A 23,234-nucleotide genomic window follows, 5' to 3' on the forward strand; every position below is an offset into this window, starting at 1 on the left:
TTTTGCCATACAAAACATAGGGCTGGAGCAAGAACTCGAGGTTTATGTTAGTTGTGCTGGCATTGTTTCCTTTAATCCATTTGGAAGGAAACAACAGAAATACTCAACGTTCCTGAAAAGCTCTGGGTCAGAGTTCCCCTACTCAAGCTCTAGCAGAGATGGGTGGTCATTTAAAAATATTCCAATATATTAAAATGTTTAGTAACATATATTCAAAAATAGCCATAAATAACGTGCTTGCTGGAGAGCTTTTTTTTAAAAAAAAAAAACGAAAAAAAGAAAAAAAGTAAAACAATGCCGATGCCTGCCAAAACATTCCTTCATCTGGGAAAAGCACTGGGCCAACATGGAACAGGCCAATGCATCTTATGTCTAAAATAACCTCCCAGGATGCAGCTATTCAGATGAATTCAAAGTCTAAACAACGGCCTCCTTGCAAACTCCTACAAGACAACTGAAAAAACCGAAAGTCTGGGTTCTTCCACGCAAGATTTCAGGAGAGAGGACCCGTGTGAGGCTGGGTCTCCTTAGCTGGCTCCTCGCAGAGTCACAGCCAGCAGACCTCGCTGCTGGCCTTAATTACTGCTCGGGGTTTTATTCTGTTTACAGAACCACTCTAAAAATATTTCCATTCCCAGATGCTCTGCCGAGCTCAACATTTCTGTGACAAGGCTGCCAAGCCCAGTGTCATCCTGTACATCACACAGATTTTTGTAATTACAGCTCAGACAGATTTTCCACAGATGATATTTCAGTGTCTGCGAGAGGGACGTTCCTTCCAGCCCCGCAGTCTGAGGGGAGTGCAGTGCTGCTGGAAGATGCTGCTCCCAGATTCTGACCCTCTCAGGCCTGGGAAAAGGATAGGGAGGGATGGAAAGGAGGTTTTTGCTGCTGACTGCACACAGGAAGTGGATCTGTGCAGCAGCAGCCTAACACAGGAGTTGATTTAGTACCTGGTCTCTGCACCCTGCAGCTGTCCTTCCAACTTCTCCTCCCTCCTCTCTCTCACCTTTCCTCCAGATCCAAGAGATTTGCCACCAGAAGCAGCGAGTTGATACCCCGAGAGTGACTGTGAGCAGCTGTAACCAGAACTGAGCAGGATGTTCCTTCTGCAGCATCACGCAAACCCCATCGATTCTAAGAAAAGGCTGAAAAATGTGTGACTGGGCGAAGTAAAGGTCAAATTCCCTAAAACGTGTGAGTTGTCTGCAAAATGAAAAGCCCCAGCAAGCACACGTGGTCGCTGACTCCCTGCACACACAGTTCAAGCCCACACAAACCTCCTGGCACAGCCCTTCCGTTCATTATATCACCCCTATAGCTGAGATTTCTTCATTCAAAGTTCTCCTAGTATAAACAGGGATCCATCATGTAATCCCAAACTGATTTATCCTAACCTCAGACAACTTCCAGAAACATGTTGTGTGTTAATCCAGACCATCTCTCTGCTCCGCGGGCCAACAAAAGCAATTGGCTCCCATTAAACCCCTTCGCCTCGGCCTGGCCTGCATCCCTCGGCTGAAACAGTGGAGAAGGACCTGGAGATGTCAACTTCCTGCCTCCTGCCCATGTGGTTCTGATAAAGAAAGAGGTGATTTCAGGACGCCCAAGGTCTCTCTTTGTTCTGTTTCACTTGCAATGGAAGCAGCTGCTCCTTCTCTCCCTCTCTTCAGCAGCGATTTGAACAAAGACACAACAAAAGGATCCTGCACAACGGAGCTGCAGAGCACCAGCAGGGCTGGGAGCTGGACACAGGAAGGTGGTTCCAGGCTGGTTTTGTGCTCTCCTGAGTCACACCCCAGGTACCAGCTCACTCTGGAAAAGCTGCCTCAGCCACACCAGTGCGTTGCGGGGGAATTCTGCAGCTCCAGCTCAGCGCTGCCAGTCCATCATCGGAGCCTTTGTGGGTTTTGTGGGGAGCAGAAAGCATTTAAAGAATTAGATCCGTGATTTGACAGCCCTTAACTAGAGACTTCACTGCAAAGGGCTCTTTCTGTCTCCAGAATACTCTTGCTGGGGCTGCCAGGAGCTTCCTACAGCTCAAATTTGTGCTTGTCCCAGTGTGGAGCAGAGACCTCCCTGAGCAGAAGGACAAGGATGGATGCATGCAGGGATGGATGGGTGCTCTCTGTCTCCAGTTCCCTTCATTCCTGGCCTATTCCCTAAATTTAGTGGCAATGCTTTGTGTGTTAACAGCACAGAATCTCTCCAGAAAATGAGAGGACATCCCAACTTGAAGAGAGAAACAGCTTTGATTGATTGCCCCTAATCCCTGGGAATGGACCACAAGGCAGCCTGGTGTCCATGGGTTACAACAGGGCAGCCACAAACACCAGCAGAGGAATCACCTCTGAGCCTGTGCTCTGTTCTGAGCTTTTACAAGGAAAAGATGTTCCACCCCTCCACAAATTTAAAGGATTAGTACGGAGCCCTGTGAAGGTGTGACATATACTCATGGACAGGCACAAATGTGTAAAGAGCAAAAGCCACCAGTCCTGAAGTGAGAAAGCCCCATTTTAGGTCCTGAACTGTTGATATTTTAGAAACATTATTAGATAATTATGCAGTGAGAGGTTTTTATTTGCCCTGCTTTTCTTTGCTTTCCTGGGGGCTCTGGGTCCCTCTGGAACTCACTAAAGATCCTGCAGGCTCCTCTCGCCAGAGCTTCAGAAACTGCCCCACTCACTCCTGTGGATCAGATTTCATGAACAGAGCCCCCTCACTTTTGGCAGATGAATTCCAGCACTGCACATTACAGCAAATACTTGCTCACAGGTTTAATGCAAAGCAGGTTTGCAGCACTGGGCACGGGCAGCCCTGCCTGCCTGGATCCTGCAGGAATGCTCAGCTACACCAGCAGGGAAGCCTGGAGAGCGAAAGAAAACGATGGAAACTCCCCTTAAAGAAGAGATTCCTCCCTGTAGCAATCCATTTTATGCTTTCCCTGAAAACTGTTCCACCTTCTGGGGCTGGCGCTGCCGACAGCTCCTGCTCTCCGTCTGTCCCATGTTCTATTCCGGAGGCGGCAGCAGGATCGCTGCACGCCACAAGAAAGGAGCAACATATTCCAGAGACAATTAGGAGATGACAGACCACAGCACACTTACATGTGAGCAGCAGCAGCACGTCACCCCGACACGAGTGCTGGAGTTCAGAGCTGGAGCAGCGGGCTCTGAGAGTTGGCTTTGTCCCTTATTTGCCATCCTTCTCCTTCTGGATTTTTCCAGCGAAATATGGGGATCCTGCACCTCACTGCTCTTGTTTGGGTGTCATTATGTACTGGAGGCAGCTGTGGCCAGATGTGCGTCAGTGCAGAGCTGGGCACGGTGGGCACAGCTTCCCTGGATGGATTTTTCCTGCTCCCATCACCATTCCCAACTGGAACACGCAGGCTCGCACTGCAGACTCTGGAGCATGACTGTGTTCCGAGAAAACCCAGCAAATGCTCTCTGCAAACACCATGGGCCAGGAATTCTTTCCACTTGCATGAAAATATCTCTCAAATAATGGAAAAGTGTGTCAAACAAAGCTGTGAGGGAGAAGTGGTTTAATTAAAACAGCCACAGATGCTGGAGGCAAACTCCAAGTTCCACTCCGAGCCTCCAGTATGGGGCAGGCAGACAACAACATTTCAAGGAATTGGCCCCAAAATCAGCTGCAAGGCAAAGCTGGTGCCTGGATGGTGATGTCTGGACCAGCACCATCCGAGAGGATGCATGACCAGCATCCCAGAGAAGTTTTTGGGGTTATCATGGCCACAGTTCCACACACAGCCACATTTATTGTCATTTGTCTGTCACACCTGTTGCCCACAGCATGGGCTGGGGAAATACTGAGCTCAAAATGAAGCCTGACTTGAAATTTCTCTTCCTTTTATTTATGTTGAAATTTCTCATCATTTTATTTATGTTTAAATTTCTCATCATTTTATTTGTGTATCTGTTCTGAGACTGCCCTATCTGATACATCCTGAATCAAAAGCAGAGGCACCAAAGCACTTGGGAGTTACTTCTCCTGAACCAGAATAAACTCAGGGACAGCAAAGCAGCCCCAGTCGTACGTGACCACGTGGAAGAACAGCAAATGTTTTGAACCCAGGGACAAAAACCATGAGGGGAGACACAGGGACACAAAGGAACACACAACCCATCAGCATCATTTCATACTCCAGCCACACAGGATGGGTGGGAGTGAGGAAGTCAAGGTTTTCTGTACGCTGCCATGGATTTTCTGGTAGGAAAAGGGCTGTGAAGAAGGAGAGATTCCCAAGGAATTTCCAAGGGAGCCTTACCGAGGCAGGTCCTGCCGTCCGTGTGCAGGCGGAAGCCGGGCCGGCACTCGCAGTAGTAGGAGCCCAGGGTGTTCACACAGCGGTGCTGGCAGCCCCCGTTGTGGACCTGGCACTCATCAACATCTGCAAGAAAACAAGGGAAGAGTGGAATAAACCTCAGGGGAGTGGGCAGGAGGGTGTCTGAGCTCAGGAATATTTATCCTCTGATGCCCGAGTCCGGATGTGAGGAATGAATGCAAAGGGAACAAGATTGGCCATTTTGGTATGTTTGGTCAGCCAAGCTATTTATGAAATGCCAGGGGGACACCTGCAATCAGTGAACAAGAACTGAAAGAAAAAAAAGGCATCTTATTGTCACTCAGTGCAACCCACCCATCTGGTCACCTCACCAGGGTCACTTTTCCCATTGACCCCAAGATAATGGAGTCATTCATATTTTACACTTTCTTGCTCGTCAAAGGAAATCCCAAGTTTCTGGGGCAGATTTTTTCCTGTGCCATAATCAGAAATATGGGTAGAGTTGCACAGTTCCTTAATTCCTGCCGTCTGTGTGTGTGCATAGGTGTGCCCAGGTGTGCACCTACACAACCTTTCAGACTGGAGAGGATCAGAGCACCCACACAAACAGCAAAGCGCCCAACCAGCCATTCCCTTCCCCACGGAGAGAAAAACTTCAGCAGCTTTGGGTCTCTTCGTGTTTCTCTTTGCACTTTCTGCACCTCCAGCTCACCCAAGCCCCTCCCAGCCAGGACGGCCCTGAGCCGAGCTGAGTTCCCATCTCGGTCCCATCCACGAGTGTTACTGAGAAGATAAAGAAACATTTCCTGAGTGAATCACGGCAGGGCGGGGACCCGGCCGTGTCCTCGCACGCCAGAGGTGCAGGAACCTGCCCAGCCCCAACCGAGCTCTGCTTCACCCACCGGGCACACAAAGGGCACAAAAAAGGAGCAACACCACCCTGGCTGAGCCAAATTTTACGTTAATTGGATTAATTGCCAAGAAAATCAGCCAGCAGCAGGGAACGGTCCAGGTCAGGGATGGAACGGGAAGCGAAGCGGGAAAGGTGACGCCTGTCTGAGTCGGTGTTTCTGAGCTGCACAGTGATAACAACACAAAGTTACTGTGTTCTCAAAGCACTTTCCTTAGCAAGGCTTAAAGCATTAAAACCTAAAGCTTAGAGATCACAAAAACCCTTCCTGTCCCAGTGATTCCCAGGGAAGCCCCAACCTTGTTTTGGGGGGTCCTGCTGCACTGGCCATGCTGGGCTCCTCCTGCAGAGCTCCCCACTGGAGCTGTGGTCTCCATCAAGCCAGAAAAAATGCTCATTTCTGTAATGCCAGCCCTTTGCTTTATTCAGTGGGCTGAGTCTTTTAGGAGGTTTTTGTATTTCCTCCCTGTTTTTTCCAAGACACTTAATACTGAAAGAAAGGAAAATGAGTAGATTTTTGAGGTGAAACATAAGCTTTGAATGATGCTCTCTGAAGAGTGAGCCAAAGCCAAAGTGGCTTTTTGAGGGGAAAAATGCCACGGCATGAGTCTGAGATGCTGGTCAAAGCAACCTAATTCTGATTAAATCATTTTCCTCTGCACACACTTGGGATGCTGCAGAGCCCTGGAGCCCCTGAGGCACTCCCTACTCATCTCTGTGGGCAGGATTAGCTATTAATACACAGAACTGGCTCTATTCAACTCAAGAACAGGAAAACTGGGGTTTGGGAAGGTTTTATGTAGCATAATAAAGTTTTTTGGTCTGAATTTAAATGACTATTCCACTGCTTCCCTTCAACTCTAATCTGAAACCATAGAGAATTTACTGTCCAAGAAAGTTAGTGATGTGTTGAGTAAACTTCTTACTTTCACCCCATTACTCATACTCAGTAATTTTACATCTCCTCTCTCCGTGTCTCCTCTTCCCCCTTTGTACTTTTCACCCTCTAAATCTATGTGCTTCCAGAGGGCTGTCCCCATCCCAACTCCCTCCCGGCCTGGGACAGCAGCCAGTCCTTCCTCGCGCCGTGGCCGCAGAATCACCCATCTCCTTCCCCGCCACCACTCCCACGTAACCACCACGTCCCAGTGTCCCTCCTGGAGCCTCGCTGATCTCCTCTGCAGTACCAGGGAGATTTTGGGACATACCCCGCATTGTTTTGGTGTGACCAAAACAAAACTGTCCCCAGGGGCAGCGAGAGGGCAGATCCACCAGCCAACCCCGGCGGCGGTGGCATCTCCAGGCGTGCCCAAGGCTCACGAGCGAGTGAGTCAGCCAGGAATATGGACTGGGAAGCAGCTGGAGCTGCTCCCAGGGCCAGGAGGAGCAGCTCTGTGAAGGGTCACGTTGCCCCTGGTGCAGGTCCTGGCAGCAGGAGCCAGAGCCCTACGTGACACCGCGCGAGCTGCGGTTCGTGGCACGGCGGAGTTATTTTCCTCCTGGAGAGCTGACAAAATCTGGTTGAAATTAATATACCAAAGGAGAGAAAATGAGAAGCATGAAGGCTTCTCTTCAGCTGACTCTGAGGAAGCCAGAGCCGTGCCAGGACAGAGTTTGCCAAGCCCACGGGCTGCCTGCTCCGTGGGCAGTGGGTACCAGGCAAAGCCCACTGAGGCAGGAGCCCAACTCAGCAAGGGCTGGGGAGTGGGGCTTGGATCACTGCAGAGGGAAACACCCCTGCTGTGGAGGGAAACTGGAGTTCATGCCTTCTGCAAGGAGGGCCCACCCCAGCCTCTTCCCTGAGCAGGAACAATCCCTGGAACCTCAGACACCTCCTTGGACTAACACAGGTAATGCTGCAATCAAACACAGGGAAGGTGAACACAAAACCAAAAAAATGGGGATGCAGTGAGGTGATGGCTCTGGCTCTGAACACACACAGGTCCTTCCAGAGGGAATACTGATTTATCTCCAACAAGAGCTACATGTAAGTCACAACAGCAGCTCTGCAAAGTATTAAATATTTGGTACGGAGGCAGTTTATCTCCTTGCAGGGCTGAGGAGGAGGCGATGGATCCCAGCTGGAAGCACAGGCAGGAGGAACACTGCGGAGGTTCGCTCTGTCTGGCCGAGCAGCAGTGCCAGGCTTTCATCCCTGCAGCAATTAGCCTGGATTACAGAGCAGGGCTGCGGGGAAAAGGTTAATTAAAATCCATCAAGATGAGCATGGGTGGGATTTAGTGACTTTATCTTTCCAGTACCAGTTTGCTGAAGATAATTCAGCAATTTCAAGTAGAGACTGGACAGAGAGGACCCAACAGCTGCTGGGCAGGGCAGCACAGCCATCCCACACTATGGACATGGATTAGAACAAAAAAAAGTCTGCATTACTTCATCCCTTGCATGTGTCACACAGTCCCAACATGGATAACCTGGGGAATTCGGATGCCCTGCTATTCCACACTCCCTGTGTGCAGGCAAAACAGCCATGGCAAGGTCCAACAGTGCAAGGAGGCCATGGGAGAGGAGGGCACGATGCTTCCTCTCTGCTACCCTGGAAGTTTTTTCCTCCTCGAGGCTGAGGAAGGACGGTTGGGAATGTGAGTGATTCACTGGAGGGAAGTAAAAGGCCATTTGGGGCGGTCAGAGCACCTCCACACCCTCGGCTTTCATCTCGTCCTAAACTAGGCATTGGAGAAAGCCCTAAAAGCACTTAATGAGCTGCAGGGAGTTATTGGGGCCAGCATTCCTTGGGGCCATTCTCCAGGTGGGAGATGCCCATAGCTTTCCCACGCCACCTGTGCCATTCTCAGCAGCAGATCCCAAAGGCACCTCAGGAATGGATGCATCGGCTTCACAACAACCTGAGGGAGTGAAAATCCATCAGGAGCTGCTTTGCCTCAGTCCCTGGCTTTGTCCTCAGCTCACCTTTTCCTGCCCCCGAGCACTGGGGCTGGGAGAGTCACCCAGCTCCCACTTGTGCTCCTCTGTCTGCCTCGGGATGGGGCTGTAATTAGGAATTACTCAGCACCGAGCAGAGATGCACGCAGCAACAAGCACCTGGACTTGCTCTGGACTTGCTGCTGTTCTCACCATTTCCAACCTTCTTTCATCACTGTTTCACCCTGTTCCCTGGGCAGGCTGTCACTCTGAGTGGAAGATATTCCTGTGCTGTGCTGTGGAGGCCAAGGGATTCCCAGACACAGACCTGGGAACGGAACCCCCGGATGGAAATGAGGGTCGCTGTTGAAGGAGCTAATGGAAAATGATCAAACAACAGCTCTGCTGCTTTCTGGCTGCTTTAGAGGTTCACAGGGAGGATATCACAGCACCAGGTCCACGTCACTGGCATGACGGATTGCGAGTCCCCAGCAGAGCACAAAGCTCCCCCTGTAAGGGCGGCTATGTAAGGACACAACACCCGGCGCTGCCACGGGCCATTGCAGCAACACCGGGACCCAGCAGAGCCCTGGCTGTACTCACGAGGCACATCAAGGCACTCCAGGCCTCAGTGAAACCCCCACCATTACTGCACAAAGCACCTCCTCACTCTCCCGTCACACACGAAGCTGCCGGTGACGCGCACACAGCAGAGCCTTGTGCTGTGGCGGCTGTGGGGACGTGTGTGCCAGCTGGGCAGACAGGAGCTGCATGGAAAACACCACACAGACCCTAAAAATCACTCCAAGAGAATATCTGGGACTCTAAAAGTACACCAAGAGGACTTCTCTTACCTGTCAAAGAGAAGCTCAAGCAGTGAAGGAAAAATTAACCAAATTAACCAAATTAACCAAACCCACAGTGATACCTACTTAGGATGAGCTGCAAGATGGGTGAACCTGAGAAAACCCCTCGGCTGTGCAGCCTCAGAGATACCTCACACCAAGGATGAAGCCACACATGCACAGAGCTACCTGTCCATGGAGCTGCAAGAAGCAGAGTCAGGATCAGGATCCGATAAATTCCGTGTTAAGGGAGGGAAGGTAGGATCCAGCGCAAAGCTGGATCTCGGGAGCTTGCCTTGAAGAGTTGCTTTGAGCCAACACAGTTGGATGGAGACAGCAACCACGATCTGAGCTTGAGACAAACATCTGATCTATAAATAACAAAGTAGCGACTCGCCCCTTTTCTGAAGGTCTGGCACATCTCACAGCTATTCTGGTATCACTTTATAACCGACTGCTCGGGGCATTTATTTATTAGCATTATCTCATGATGAGATAATGCATTCCTTGATGTCTACATTACACCCAAGCTTCCCAACTCTTTAGTGACCTTCACATATTCTCTATTATTCCCTAAATCTCCACGAACTTTTCCTGCCGTGGAGGCAGCCGAGCACACAGAGAGGGAAGGGGTGGTGTGCACTGGCAGAACTCACACCTGGCTCCGTGTCCACATCTCCCACCCCACGTAAGCCACGTGCAATGGGAGCACGGAGGATTCCATCCCCTCCACCTGCTCCACGGCGAGTCTGGCCAAGCTTCCCACGCTGCGGCAGGCTGGGAATTGGCTTCCAAAAGACACTGAGGCTGAACGTCCCAGCGCAGGGAAGTGAGCCCTGACACGGCTCCTCTGCCTGCATCCCCCAGCCGTGCCCAGCTCCCGGCTCTGGCTGCTGCTGCCAGAGGATTCCCCTCGCACAAAATCCAACCCCAAGTAACACCGAGCCCTGTCCTGTGTGAGAATGTGCTGAGCAACATCCACACAGCCCCGACAAACCCGCAGCCTCACAGAGAGAGAAAGGCACAACTTTTTCAGGACAAAACGGTATCAAATTTCACTTTTTGCCCTGGACTGGGGCGTGATCCCTTGGAGCTGAGGAAAAAACAAATCTACATACCCTGGCGAAACGCAAGCATTTGGCTTTTTAAGGAATGTGGCACAGGAGCTATCTTTAACCCAGCTGGACAGCAACATATGTGAAGAAACTCCTGCTTCTCTCTCTCCTCCATCTGCCAGAACTGACTTTTCAGAGTAAGAAATGCACATAATAATAATAATAATAATAATAATAATAATATAGTAAAAATAAATATAATCATACAAAGCACAGGCAGATATATAGCCAGGTCACCAGCCTGTCACTTGGGTGGCCACCAGCTTGGAATTTTCACCCGGCACCTGGGGGATCCGGGGACAAACCCCTCGAGGCAGAGCCCGGCAGGAAGCCCCAGCCCGGCTACACAGAATCCGACAAGAGTTCGGGTCTGAAGGGACCTTCCCACCTGGTCCCCCACGTACCTGGCCGCAGGTCGGGGTACCCCGCTCTCCCCAGGTAGCAGGGGTAGCAGCTCCTCCACAGGTAGCGGTAGTGCTCGCCGGAGGAGCCCGGGATGCCGCCCAGGCAGCCCAGGCACCACAGCAGCACCCAGGGCCGGCCCATGACCGCGGCACGGAGCGGGGACGGAGCGGGGATGGAGCGGGGATGGAGCAGCGATGGAGCAGCGATGGAGCAGGGATGGAGCAGGACGGAGCGGGGATGGAGTAGGACGGAGCGGGGATGGAGCAGGGATGGAGCGGGGACGGAGCGGGGACGGAGTAGGACGGAGCGGGGATGGAGCGGGGACGGAGCGGGGACGGAGCGGAACAGGGCAGGGATGGAGTGGGGACAGAACGGGACGGGGCAGGGATGGAGAGGGACGGAGCGGGACCCGGCAGGGACGGGGCGCCGACACAAGGCGGGCGCAGCGGGACGGAGCGGAGGGATGCGCGGGGCGGTGCGGAGCGGCTCAGCCGTGGGGGCGGTCCCGCTCCGCCCCCCGCAGGTATCGCCGGGCCCGGGAGCGCCCCGGACCCCCCCGGCACGGGCAGGAGCTCTCCCGGCGCCGTGCTCGGGCGCTGCCGGGATGCTGGCGGGGCTGGCGGACGGACAGACAGACAGCCCCGGAGCCCAACGCGACCCTCCCGAGGCGAGGCACCCACGGTGGCATCCGGCCCCCGGGGCTCGGGCTGGTTCTCCACCGCGAAATAAACCCTGATTTGCCCCAAACCAGGCTGAGGAGGGATGAACGCGCGCAGGGGTGATCAGGCTCTCCCCCTTGGAGCGCCAGGCTGGTGTAGGGGACTCCGGGGTTACACCAAACCGGGGGGTTTTCACTCGGGAAGTGCCTCATTACCATCACGCCTCCCCAAAACAAGTCCAGCTGCTGAAACAGCACCCAACACCAAACCTGGGCTGGGCTGTTCTTAAAATAACGACAAAAAGTAAACCTTAATCACTGAATTTAAGCTGAAATGAGGAACAGCCACCGCGACTGCTCCAAAGAAAACCATAATGCTCATTCCCGTTTCCTGCAAGACGGAGCCTAGAATTTTATTTTACCTTTTTCATTAAACAAGAAGTAGGAATAGCTTATTGGATTTTCCAGAGGCAAGCTCAAAAGCCTCATTTAACTTTCTGGAATGTTTTGTAACAATGTGCTCACAGGGCTGAGCTGGGGGAAGCAGGCCCTGCTACTTTGAGACGTTTTCACAGTATTATTTGGCCATAGTAAAATTCCAAATTAAAACTTGTGGTTTAGGCCGCAATGAATAGCATTCCACAAAAAAATTTTGAAACAAGCTGAATCCAGGAAGAAAATAGGGATTTCATGCTATTGCTGCAGCCATTTCCAAAGGAAGGTGGACTCCAGTCACGAGTCCCCTTTGCTGCTTGTTCCAAGAGCAGCTTCCTAACATTTCAGGGACCACTTCAGCTCATCTTAATATTTACACAAGGCAACAGCCCACATGCTTCTCGTTAATATTTTGACTTTAACAAAAATAACAGACAAATTTTCGGGTCAGTTACTTTGTGGAACAAAAAAAAAAAAAGTGACCTCTCTGAAGGATGCTGTGAACGTTTGGAAGTGGTCTGGAAAAGTCCAGCCCGATGTGCTGCATCCTGCACACACACCTTCCTCAAGCTGCCTGGTAGGTCCACCAGAGTCCCCAGGGAGATGCTCAGCACCGAGGGAGGGACAGGAGGAGGGGAAGTGTCAGAGCAGTCACTGAGAGCCACCAGAAATTCTGCCTGCGCTCCCCATGTCCCACAGTGAAGCCCCTGCCCTGTTGTGCTGCCTTCCAACAGCCCTCGCTGTGCACAGACACGCTGCCACCCTGCCAGGAGCCACTCTAAATCTATCAAATACCTCACCCATTCCAAAACACCCCGCGGCAAGACATGGATTGTCCTTGCTGGCCCAGACCAGATCCTGGGAACGCTGCCTCAGACCCGAGGCACTGCCATGGGGAGCGCTGACACCGCTCCTGCAAACGTCTCTGGAGGTGCTGACAAGAAGAAATAAACGTTGCCACAGAGCTGTGAAAAACGAGTTAGGCCAACTTCCTCCGTTCCAAAATGTTACCAGGACTTGTCTATCTTAAATTGTCCTTGCCTGGAGTGCAGATGGGCCACAGTGAGCAGCTCCTCAAGGGACCCCCTGACTCCTCAGGCACCCACCAAAGGGAGCTTTCCGCTGGCTTCACGATCTGGGGATTCCTCCTGCCTGGGCACATGCAGCTCCCAAAAAAGAGCTCCTCAGCCCACAGAACAAGTGTGACTTCTGTGACAAACCTGCTCAATCCCCTGGTTTCTTAGACTGTGACAAAAACCTCACCACGGTGAGAGGCTCGGGCTCCTCCAGACAGCTCAGAGGTACAGCACAGGCATCAAAAGCACATCGGGCTCGAACACAAACTGAGCCCTGCTTATGTAATAAGTTATGCTTGGCCAGGTCAGAGCCAGCTCCAGCTTCCTCATCACCTAATTTACTTCAGCTGATTAAGTACCAGGAGTTGTTTGGAGTATGGCAACACATCAGGATTGGCAGCAGGTCATTCCTGGTGCCTGGGGAACGAGCCAGGAGAGCACCAACATCCTTTAACAGGGACCCGAGATGGGCTGAACCGCTGACTCTCATGAAATTTCATTCAGATTCAGTCTTAAAATCCTTGTAAGGACCCAAACAAATCACAGCTGGTGATGTGGTGCTCCACAGAGTTAATTCAAATCCCAGAGTTAATTCATCCCTGCACAGACACAGTCAGCCTGCTCAGGTAAACGGGAGTGCTGGAATGTTCATCCTAAACCAACCCAAACCCTGAACCACGTTTCTTCTGACATTTGGAAAAAAGGACTCCAGATAAAAGGAAATGGCCAAATAGAGACTGGGAAAGCAGAAATATGCAGGAGGTGGAACGTGGAAGAGGCGAGGAAAGGAACAAGCTGAAGGATGAGGTCCGTGATTTGGGGCCTGCATGTCCTGGGCTGCATGCTCGAATATATTCCAGACAGGTTTTTGAACTTCTCTATGTGTAACATTAGCTGGGAATTAAACTGAGACCCCCATGTGCTGAATCAGGTTTCTTACACACAATCCAGCTAAAATGTGAATTTTCATTTACTTTTGGAGCTAATGCCCTCGTCCTACGAAGGCCGTGAAAAGTACAAATATACTTCTCTATGTCAAGTGGTGCTTAGAGGGATAAAATAAACAAAAGCTTGTGAGAACTGTGGTTTAGGGGTTGGTTTATGATATTTTCTGAGAGCTCTCCACTACGTCGCTCCAACACGCCTGCTGCTGGGGCAGAGCCCAGGGCACATCAACACCTGAGCTCCCCTAGAACCTGCCATGCCTCAAAAACCATTGTAACAAAGCAAACCTGTTTGTTTCCTGTAAAAACCCCAACATGTGGTGTCCCCAAAGCACTCTGCAGACAGCTCTTCCACTGGAGATTAGATCAGAAATACAGACCATGTCCACAGCCGTGGCTCCTGCTGGCACTGAATCCAGGGGCAACTGGGCATCCCTTCGGATGCAGCCATGGGGGGACCCCGAGCCTCAGCCCAGCTCTGTCCTCCCCCAGCTGCTTTACTTCCCTCATTGCTGCTCACCTGGAAAACAGCAGCAGAAAAAAGGTGTGAAGTGCTTTGTTTGGGGCACAGACCAAATATGGAGGAGTTTCTCCCAAACTTGTTATATTTGTTATTCTTCTGAGAGCGTTTCCTTCCTCCCTGCGGAGCAAACCAGCACCTCATCAGCTGTGCACTATTGACACGCGTAAAAGAGAATCATTTTGGCATTTCTCTGCCACTCTGGATCGCTAATTCCAAGCTTGTAAATAAAGATGGGATCTGGTGCCACGGGGGGACTTGGTGCCAGCACTCAGGGAGGCTCTCAGACCGATCCCCGACGGGCACAGCACTGACTGGCTCCTCTGGCTGGTGGCTCGAGCAAAGCAGCCCAACACTGGATAAATAAATCCCTGCTAACTGTAATCCCTCTGGCTCAGAGGGGAAAACACTGGAGAGCCAAAGGCTGCTGCTGCCAGGCTGTTCCAGGGCAGGAATCACTCCACGAGGTGCCAGGCAAGGGCTGACCAGCAGTGCACACCCACATGGACATGGAGCCCAACCCTGTGCCGTGGGCAACAGCTGAGCGGTCCTGTGGCTCACAGGGTGTCACATGTGGCCACCTCAGCACTCCTGACAAGCCTGCTGAGCTCCCACAGCCAAACACAGCCAGAGTTTCTTGCCTTTCTTTGCAGGGCTCACATTCACGCTCCATTTGAGGTCCCAGACTTCAGCCAACCAAGCACAACCCCGGCGTGAAAGGAACTCCTGGGTCTGCCCTGTGCTGCTGCAATGGTTCCCCACCCACTGCCCATGTTCCTGCTGAGAGTGAATCAACACAATTTAGGCAATTCTGGGCAGGAAAAGCAGCACACAGAGCTACAACATCCTTCTCCTTCCGACCAGAGGTCAGGTTGGGAAGCCCTTGAGTGGCTGAGATGAAGTTTATTCCTTCAAAACGTCCCCTACCTTAGCAGCACATGCTGGTCCCCAGTATTTTCCTGCCTCTCCACACAAAGCTGATGCTGTTGCAGAGCAGTTTGTTTAGCAGACACATCAGAGGGAACTCTGAAAGCCCAGCTTGATGTCACTCCGAGCCAGGAACGAAATCCCAAGGATGAAGCCTTTTAACTGCCGACCTCTGAACCCACAGCTCCTTTTCTTGGGCCACCCTCGGGAGAGGCGCGAGCTCCAAACCCTCCCGGCCAACGCAGGGCTCCAGATATCTGACCCTGTGGTTTGGAGCTCAGGCAGCTTTATTCAGGACTTTATTCAGCTCCATCAGGACTCTGACCAAGACAAGCTGAATATTTTTGCAAACTGTAAACATTAATCAGTGCCTTTTGTCTTCCCAAATTCTCCCCGTCTGCACAAACACGGATCCAACCCCGTCCACTCCTGAAAACATGTGAGAGCATGTGGGGAGTTTGGAAAGAGCTTCTCATCTGATGTAAAAAACCAAATTAATGTAAAAAGTGGTGAGGACAGCAGGATCCCCCATGACACAGTAGTGGGGTTGTTGGAGAAGTGCAGCCATGGGGGAATAACTCAACACCCGCTTTGCTGGGGTGAAAAGATTTACACTTGAGCAAAGCAGGAGTGAGGCAGCCCAGTGCAAACTCTTCTCTCACTTAATTTAGGGCTTCATCTTCCCTGAGTGTTCTTTTTTGTCATGATGAGACCTGCAGACAGAGCAAATCCACACAGGATGGATGAGGGGCTCCAGGAGGACGATGGCACTCAAAGCACACACTGCCCCCCTGACACAGAGTCAGAGGCAACGAGGGAGAGACGGAGCAAAGAGCTATGAATTATTCCAAGAATATGTGCAAGGTGATTCACACTGTGCCCCCTAAAAGTAGAAGAAATATAGAAGAAAAAATGGAAAAGAAAAAATAAAAAAAAAAAAGGATTGCTTGTTTCCACCAAAATCCTGAACCTCTTAATCACCAGAGAAGTTAATCCTCATCAGGGGAATTCTGGGGAAACTGGAAATATTTTCGCTTGGCTAAGATAAGGGCAGAGCTGTTTATTTCACACATCTCTGCAGTGGTACAGAGCCAGGAAATAGTTTTCAGTTATTTTCAACAAAACAAGGCAAATGTACCAAATTGGCAAGAAAGTGACATTTTTCTGTGGAATTCTTTAATGTCCGAACCGATATCCACAGAAACAGCTCTTTCCCCATTCGTCAGCAATCTTTGTTAATTATTTGAATACTTTTGGCCTTCTGCTAAGCAAACCAGTGCCGAAAATATGCAAGAACTCTGCCACAAAGCCATGACCATCCAAAGCAGCCCCCAGCGTGCCCTGGGCAGGTGTTTCAATGTCACTCCAGGGAATCCGGGGGTTCAGGGTTCTGCTCTGCAGGAGCCTGGTGAAGGTGCTTTCCCTGACCTGTCAGTGAATCCTGGAGCTGTGATTTGATCCAAAAACTGTAATCTTGTTCTTGGCTCTGACGAGCAAAGCGCTTTTTGCATTTCTCCGACTCGGAGCTGAAGCAGCAGCGCTCGCGCAGATGGAAGCGCCGGGAAGATCCCACCCGGAGCGTGGCAGGGCAGATTCCAGCTGGGGGAGCCCAAAAGGCCACCTGGAGCACAGCTGGCACTGGGCACTGCACTCACACAACCCCACTGAGGATTCCCACTCACAAACACTGAGGCTTCTCTTCCACTCCATTTTGGGAGCAGATTTAAGGCGGAACAGGGAACAGCGACGCAGACTGGGAAGGACAAAGCTCATCTCTTTTGAAGCAATAAAATACCAGGCATGGCCATGATTCCCACCTGGATCACCATGGCCACTGGCCCTGCCTGTGCTGGAGATGCTGCACAAAACCAAACCCCACTGCTTTTGCTGCAGCTCTTTTTCCCATTCTGAATTTCCAGTGCCAATAGGAAAAAGCAACATTAACAGGTACAAAACGCTCCCCCTCCTCCCATGCCCAAACACTCAACGTGTCACTGCCCAGAAGATTCCTGTCCTGGAGGGACTCACGTGGTTAACAACACACCTGTTATCCCAGCTCTCTGGCTCACCCTCTAACAGCCCTCTTGTTCATGAAAATGAGAAGACAAAGCTGCTCTGCATTATAAACCTGTTCTTTTAGAAGTTTCACATTCTCGTCTTAGAACTATCAATCCTTTCCACTAAAACTCTGTCAAATAAATACACACAAGTACCCTGGATAGCATCAATCCACAGAAAACTCAACTAAAAGGTGGAAAAATACAAAATAGCCACCTCGTACACATTTTCTGCTGATTTTTGTAACTCAAGTCGAGAATGAGACACCCCACCCAAACCAGAGATCTCCCTTCCCCTCAGCACGATGTGGGCCAGACCTTGAAGGCACAGAGAGCACTTTTCTCAAATTACCTTTTATTAGCGTGAGGGACTAATCAGCAGCTGGAAGGGAGGAATCACCACCCCCTTGTTACCGGATCCCTCCCTCCCTCCCTCCTCAGCGGCTTCCCCGGACTCCACTGGGGAGCTGAAGGAGCTCAAACCCGGGCTGCTCCCCTGAAGCATCCTCCATCCTCCCCAAAATCCCCCCTGGAGTCCGTGCACCAGCACTGGAGATGCTCTCCACCCCTGCATCACTGTTAGACCACTCCATTATTTTCGGATGCAGATCAAAATCACCTCAAGATTAGGAAATTCCAAGTTTCAGCTGGACGTGTGGAATATAACGGGCGGTTTCAAAAAGATTTATCAGTTGCTGGCAAATTTTTGACATTTGGCACCGAGCAAAGCACTTCAAAAATGTTTCTGTGCTTAAGAGTTGCTTTTTTTTTTGCTCCGTAAAGCAGCATTTCCTTCTTACAAGAGAGTAGAAAAATGGAGACAAATAGGGATTGAAGGCATTTGGGCTGGATGGAAGAAGAATGGGCTGCAGCTGTGCCAGGAACGCGCTTCAGCCACGCCGTGCTCTGGGTTTCCTTCTGCTACTGCAGATAAATCTTGGTGTTCCCTTGCTCACCCAGAGCCAGCCCCACTCCCATCGCTCCCAGATCTCTGCTGCCTCCCAGGCCAGCTGCAGAGGGAATCCTTTGACAATCCATGGGGATGGGAACGTGGCAGGGACACGGATGGTGACGGGAAGGTCCTTGCAGAGCCATCCCCGGCAGTGACGCTTTTATCCAGCATAAACCAGCCCCCAGATCAGCCCTGCGATAACAGCAGTAAAAGGTGTCTGCGGGCAGCACACAAACCTGTCAAGTCATGAAGAATTAAATGTATTTCCAGCCAAGAACAGAGCTGGAGAAGGACAGCCATCAAAACAAGGCTGATGTGATCAAAGAACCCCAGCATTTAATTCCCTCAGCCTCTTCTAATGTGCTCCTGTCTGGGCTCAGAGCGCCCTGGCTGCTCGAAAACACCAGACCGTGCAAGTTTTGTTTTACTTTTCAGAAATCCTAAGACCTGCTAGAGCTTAATGAAATCCCCAAGGGTTTATATTTGCTTAATCCCCTCTCTGCAGCAACCTGCCAGCATTTGGAGACAGCAGCTCCTTCCAAGGGCTCCAGGCAGGGCAGGGCCCAGGCAGGGCAGGGTCCAGGAAGGGAGCTGCAAGAGGTGCCCAGCACTCTGGGTAGTTTGCACTCTGCAGGTCTTAAAAAGAGGGATTCTGTAAATGCATAAATTCTAATTACATTTTCAGGCGGCACAAGTGCCTAAATGCAGGATCTGTTTGAGGGGAGGTGTGTGGATGCAGAAGAAGCCCAGCATACCTGAAGTATTATTATTATTACTAGTAGTATTATTATTGTTTTTATTATTATGATGAGGTTTAACTGCAGCTTTCATATAAAATTCCCTTTAATCTTTCAAACAGACCCAGTCCCAGCAGGTTCCCCGTAAGCCCTGAGTTTCTCCGGCAGATACAGCCAGAGCTGGAATGATCCTTGCCTCCACATTTTGTCAAAATAAGCTTTGTGGTTGGGCTCTGCAAACACTCCTGCAGCTCCCTAGAGCTTGTATTTATCAAAGCATTATGGAACTTCCTTCCTCCGTGACCGAAACACGCGATCCATAAATAAAACGAGGAGTGCTCCTCATCCCCCAGCTCACCACAGGCTCGGCATCACTGCTGGCTGGGGGTGAGGATTTTCCTCTCATGATTTTAGGGCTGTTTGGCCATCCTGAGTTCTGGGAGCTTTGGACAAACTCTGCAGTTCAAATCCAACCTGAGGGACTGATGCTGGCTTGGACTGGACACGGCACAGATGACTCGGGTGCAGCTGCTGTGTCCAGATCACTCCTATCACCCAGAAATGTAACTTTTCAGGTGATTTCTCAAAACAAAACAAGCCAGAATTCAGGAATGCTACCGAGCCACCTCGATCCTCAGCAGTGAGGGGCTGGTTTTTCTTGTGCTCATGTGTTTGTCGTGGTGAGACACCAAAGGACTCGTGCAGCAACTGGAGCAGGCACAGAGCACTGTCCACTCCTCCTGGAGATGCCCCACAGACCCTTGAAACCAAGTATGGGTCGCCTCAAATCACCCCACAGGCTCCACCAATACTTGATTTCCAAGGTCACACGCAGTGGATGTCGAGGAGCTCCTGGAAAGCATCTTAGTTTTATTCAAAGTGCCGTGTAAACATAAATAAATCCAATATGAATCTTCCTCCATGATTTCTGTCAAAACTCTGTTTCAAATAATCTGCTTGTGAAACACCTACGTTTGCTTTTTGTTTTCAAGGAAGAGCTAGGAACGGGAAAGAGAACATCACGCTGAACTTTCGACCATATAGCACTTTTTTTCCCAGATAATCCGTGCTCATTTAACCCCATCCCACTCCTCCAGCCTCGCACCTGTGCAAGATTTGTTTCAAATATATTCTGAGTTCAAATCCCTCCCAAGGAAGGGGGACTCAGCATCATTCCCTCCCTGGGGCACGGTGCTGGTCTGTGCACCAACATCCTGTTCCTGTGAGCCGACAGGCTCCGTTTTGGAGGATTTACAGGTAAACCTGGCTTAATCTGGAGGTTCAGAGCCTCAGGACCCCGCCTGAAGGCGGTACCCATCCTGCAGCGACCTGGCTGCTGTGCCCCGGCATTCACCAGCTCCCCCCGCGTGACTTCTGCAAGGAGAGGCTTGAAATGAAGTCCTGGTAGCCGTAGGTATTCCTGCTCTTTATGAGAATTCCCAAGTCGTTTGAAGGAAAGCAGAATCCAAGCACATCTGGTGTTTTATTTATGGAGGTTACACACTCCCGCATGAAAGCAGCCGTCCGCTTTTAACCTGGTAACAAACCCCCACTTCTCCCTCTCTGCCCTCGGGCTAAGAGCCATTAATATTCATGGCCATTGTCGGTGATTTTACAGCTCCAGTAAAAAAGGCCTGAAGGAAGCTGAAATGCCAGAGGCCCCAGTTTGGAAGCATCTGGCTTTCCCTTGAACAACTTCCCAGCTTTCCCAGAAAGTGACAGCCACCTCCCCAGCTCCAGAGCACACACCTCGGCCGGGGTCCGCGACTCAGGGCAGGGAACTCGACAGAAAAAGGAATGTCTGAGCATTATCCTGGTGACCCTGAAGGTGAGAGCTCTCCAGAGCACACAAAGCATCTCAACCATCTGCGTGCTCACAATTCCTGGGAAGGAGGACCAGGGTCCAAACTTCAGTGCCGATGTGCCAACCTCGGCCCCATCCCAGCAGGCTCCTCACCTTGGACACAGCAAGCAGATTAGATTCATTCCCGGTATCCAGGGAAAGCCACCTTGCTGCTGGGACTTTTCCTTTAGCAATCCTATGAAGGCAGATTTTTAATGAAATATTCCCTATAAATATAAGGAACATACCCCAAGATCATCTGGGAGACCAAAACCAAGTGTTAAACCCAAGATTACAAAAAAGTCATGGCTCCCGAGCTCACAGCACGCAGCTGGAGCCAGCGAAGTCTGGAGGCTGCCCTTCCAAATTCCAGATTAATTTCTTTAAAAGGATGGTCCTGAAGTAAATAAAACATGGGGGAATCTGTTTTTCCAACAGAATATGCACTTAGATCTGCAGTGTTAATTACACACACGTATAGGTAACTCATATCTGCAATGGGATTTTAAAAAAAAACCTCAATAATCTTTTAAAAAGCTTTTTTTCCCTGGGTTTGTTGTTTGGTTTGTTTGGTTGGTTTTGGTTGGTTTGGTTGTTTTTTTTTTTGAGGGAAGTAACTTTTCATAAGACAAAAAACCAAACAAAAGTTTCTGCATTTTGTTTGACCAAAAAAAAAAAAAAAAAAAGGTAACTATTAGAGCCCCTAAAAGTGGTTACAACTGGGATAAAACAGTTTTTCTCTCATTCCAAAGGGATAACTCTGCTGCTCTTGGATGGCAGACAGGCACTGCAAAGAGAGCAGCTGCAGGGACGGATCGGAGCGGAGCAGAGCGCAGCAGAGATGCTCTACCCCCTCCCTCTGGCCGAGAGGACACCTCACAGACTCCGGCTGCTCTACGCTCTTGGAGAAGCTTTGGGTAATTATTCCCTAAAAATGAGGCTGCTGTAGGTGGTTTTCCTGAAACCAGCTGTATTGGGGAAAAGGCTGCGGTGTCCTGGGGATTTGACCCCTTACAAACTCATCAGTATTCCCCCAGGAACAAGCCCTCCTGATAACCTTGGGGAAATCAGAGAATCTGCCTAATGCAGCGCTAAAAGGCAAGGAGCAAAGCACAGGACTGGCAGGACGCTGCGGGTCCTGCGGGCACTTCTGCGTGGCTGAATTTGGGATGAAAGAGGAGCCTGTCCGTTGTTTCTCTGAAATTGTGCCAGGGGGATGAGCCGGAGCCGGGCTGCACAATCCCCCCAGTGTTGGGGCTCTGCTGAAGTTTGCCAGCACACAGGGATTACACACAAAATCCAGGCTCGGTGGGGCTTTGGTTTCTTTGTTGTTTTCCTTCTTCCTTTTTGTGTTGTTTCCCCTCTCTCCAGCTCAGCACACTCTGGGATTTGGCACCGGGGTATTTCAATCCCTGTCTCCCCATGGTACCTCCAGGAGATCTGCCAGCAGGGGTGGCAAAGCCAAGTTGCAAGACATGAAGGTGTAACCAGAGTTGTGAACAAGAGAAACTGTAAGGATATATTTTAGATTTTCCCATATCTCCAGATTTCCTCTCCAGACTCTCCTCCTTATTAATCTAATACTCTGTAAAGTCAACGTCTTTCTATGGATTTTACCAAATGCTGAGACAAGCCCAGCCTGGCTCCTCCTGACCTACAATAACAGAGACATAATAAAACAGCCGTGACAGACAGCACCTCCAGGAAATCTCTTTTTTTGGGAATAAAAGGAGCCTGTGCCTGCTGGGAGCTGCGGGGTCTGCAGGGAGAAGATTATCTGTCACAGCTCTGCAGCTTCCTGCGGTGCTCAGAGAACGCTGACTCCGTGCCACGGGCACTGCTTCCCACAGGCTTTTTCCTTCGTCCCTTATTTCTTCCTAACTTCCCATCCAAACTGATGTCATCTGTCATCTTTGGGTAATCTTTCAAACACTGCTGATGTGTCTGGTGCTTTCTAGTTTTTTGTTTATCAGGGTCTTGAAGCTGGCAGGAGGGTGCAGCCAGGTGGGGGTCAGGCTCTGCTCGCAGGGAACAGGGACAGGAGGAGAGGGAACAGCCTCAAGCTGTGCCAGGGGAGGCTCAGGGTGGACAGCAGCAGGAATTTCTCCATGGAAAGGGTGCTCAGGCCTTGGCAGGGGCTGCCCAGGGAGGTTTGGAGTCCCCATCCCTGGAGATGCCCAAGGAAGGGCTGGAGGTGGCACTCAGGGCTCTGGGCTGGGGACAAGGTGAAGATTTGGCACAGCTTGGACTGGATGATCCTGGGGGTCTTTTCCAACATTACTGATCCTGTGATTCTGTGATGTTTTCCTCATACATGACCAGGGCTGTACCTGCTGTGGCAGGAAGGGCAGCGTGAAGCACTTCTGGGATGATTTCTAAGACATGTGGATGTAGGAAAACACAACACCACACGTGGAGAGATCCCACATGCACAAGCACACTCACATACGTGCCCTGTCTGGATTCTGGGGAGTCCCAGGAGAGATGGAGAAGGGACCACAGGCTCACTTTATCACAGTGGCATCATTCCCACACATAGCAGCATGTGCAATCTGACACCCCCTCTTCAGTGCGAGCCAGCCTCCCCAGAGCGATTGCATTATCAGTCTTGGCTCCCGCTA

General features: G+C 50.8%; 1 protein-coding gene across 2 annotated transcripts in view; it reads right to left on the bottom strand.

The window, feature by feature from the left end:
• Positions 1-23,234, bottom strand: part of MEGF6 (multiple EGF like domains 6) — a 75,400-nt gene that overhangs the window by 25,263 nt on the left and 26,903 nt on the right. The window contains exons 1-2 of one of the 2 annotated variants that reach the window (XM_032131678.1): positions 10,464-10,711; positions 4,292-4,414 (exon numbers count right to left, since the gene is read on the bottom strand). In XM_032131678.1, the coding sequence (XP_031987569.1) occupies positions 4,292-4,414; positions 10,464-10,605 (265 nt within the window). In that variant the 5' untranslated portion in view covers positions 10,606-10,711. Of the gene's footprint in view, positions 1-4,291; positions 4,415-10,463; positions 10,712-23,234 lie in introns of those variants that run through there. The other variant, XM_032131677.1, reaches the window with a different exon arrangement.

Source organism: Corvus moneduloides, chromosome 22, assembly GCF_009650955.1.
Source record: "Corvus moneduloides isolate bCorMon1 chromosome 22, bCorMon1.pri, whole genome shotgun sequence".
NCBI classification, from domain to species: domain Eukaryota; kingdom Metazoa; phylum Chordata; class Aves; order Passeriformes; family Corvidae; genus Corvus; species Corvus moneduloides.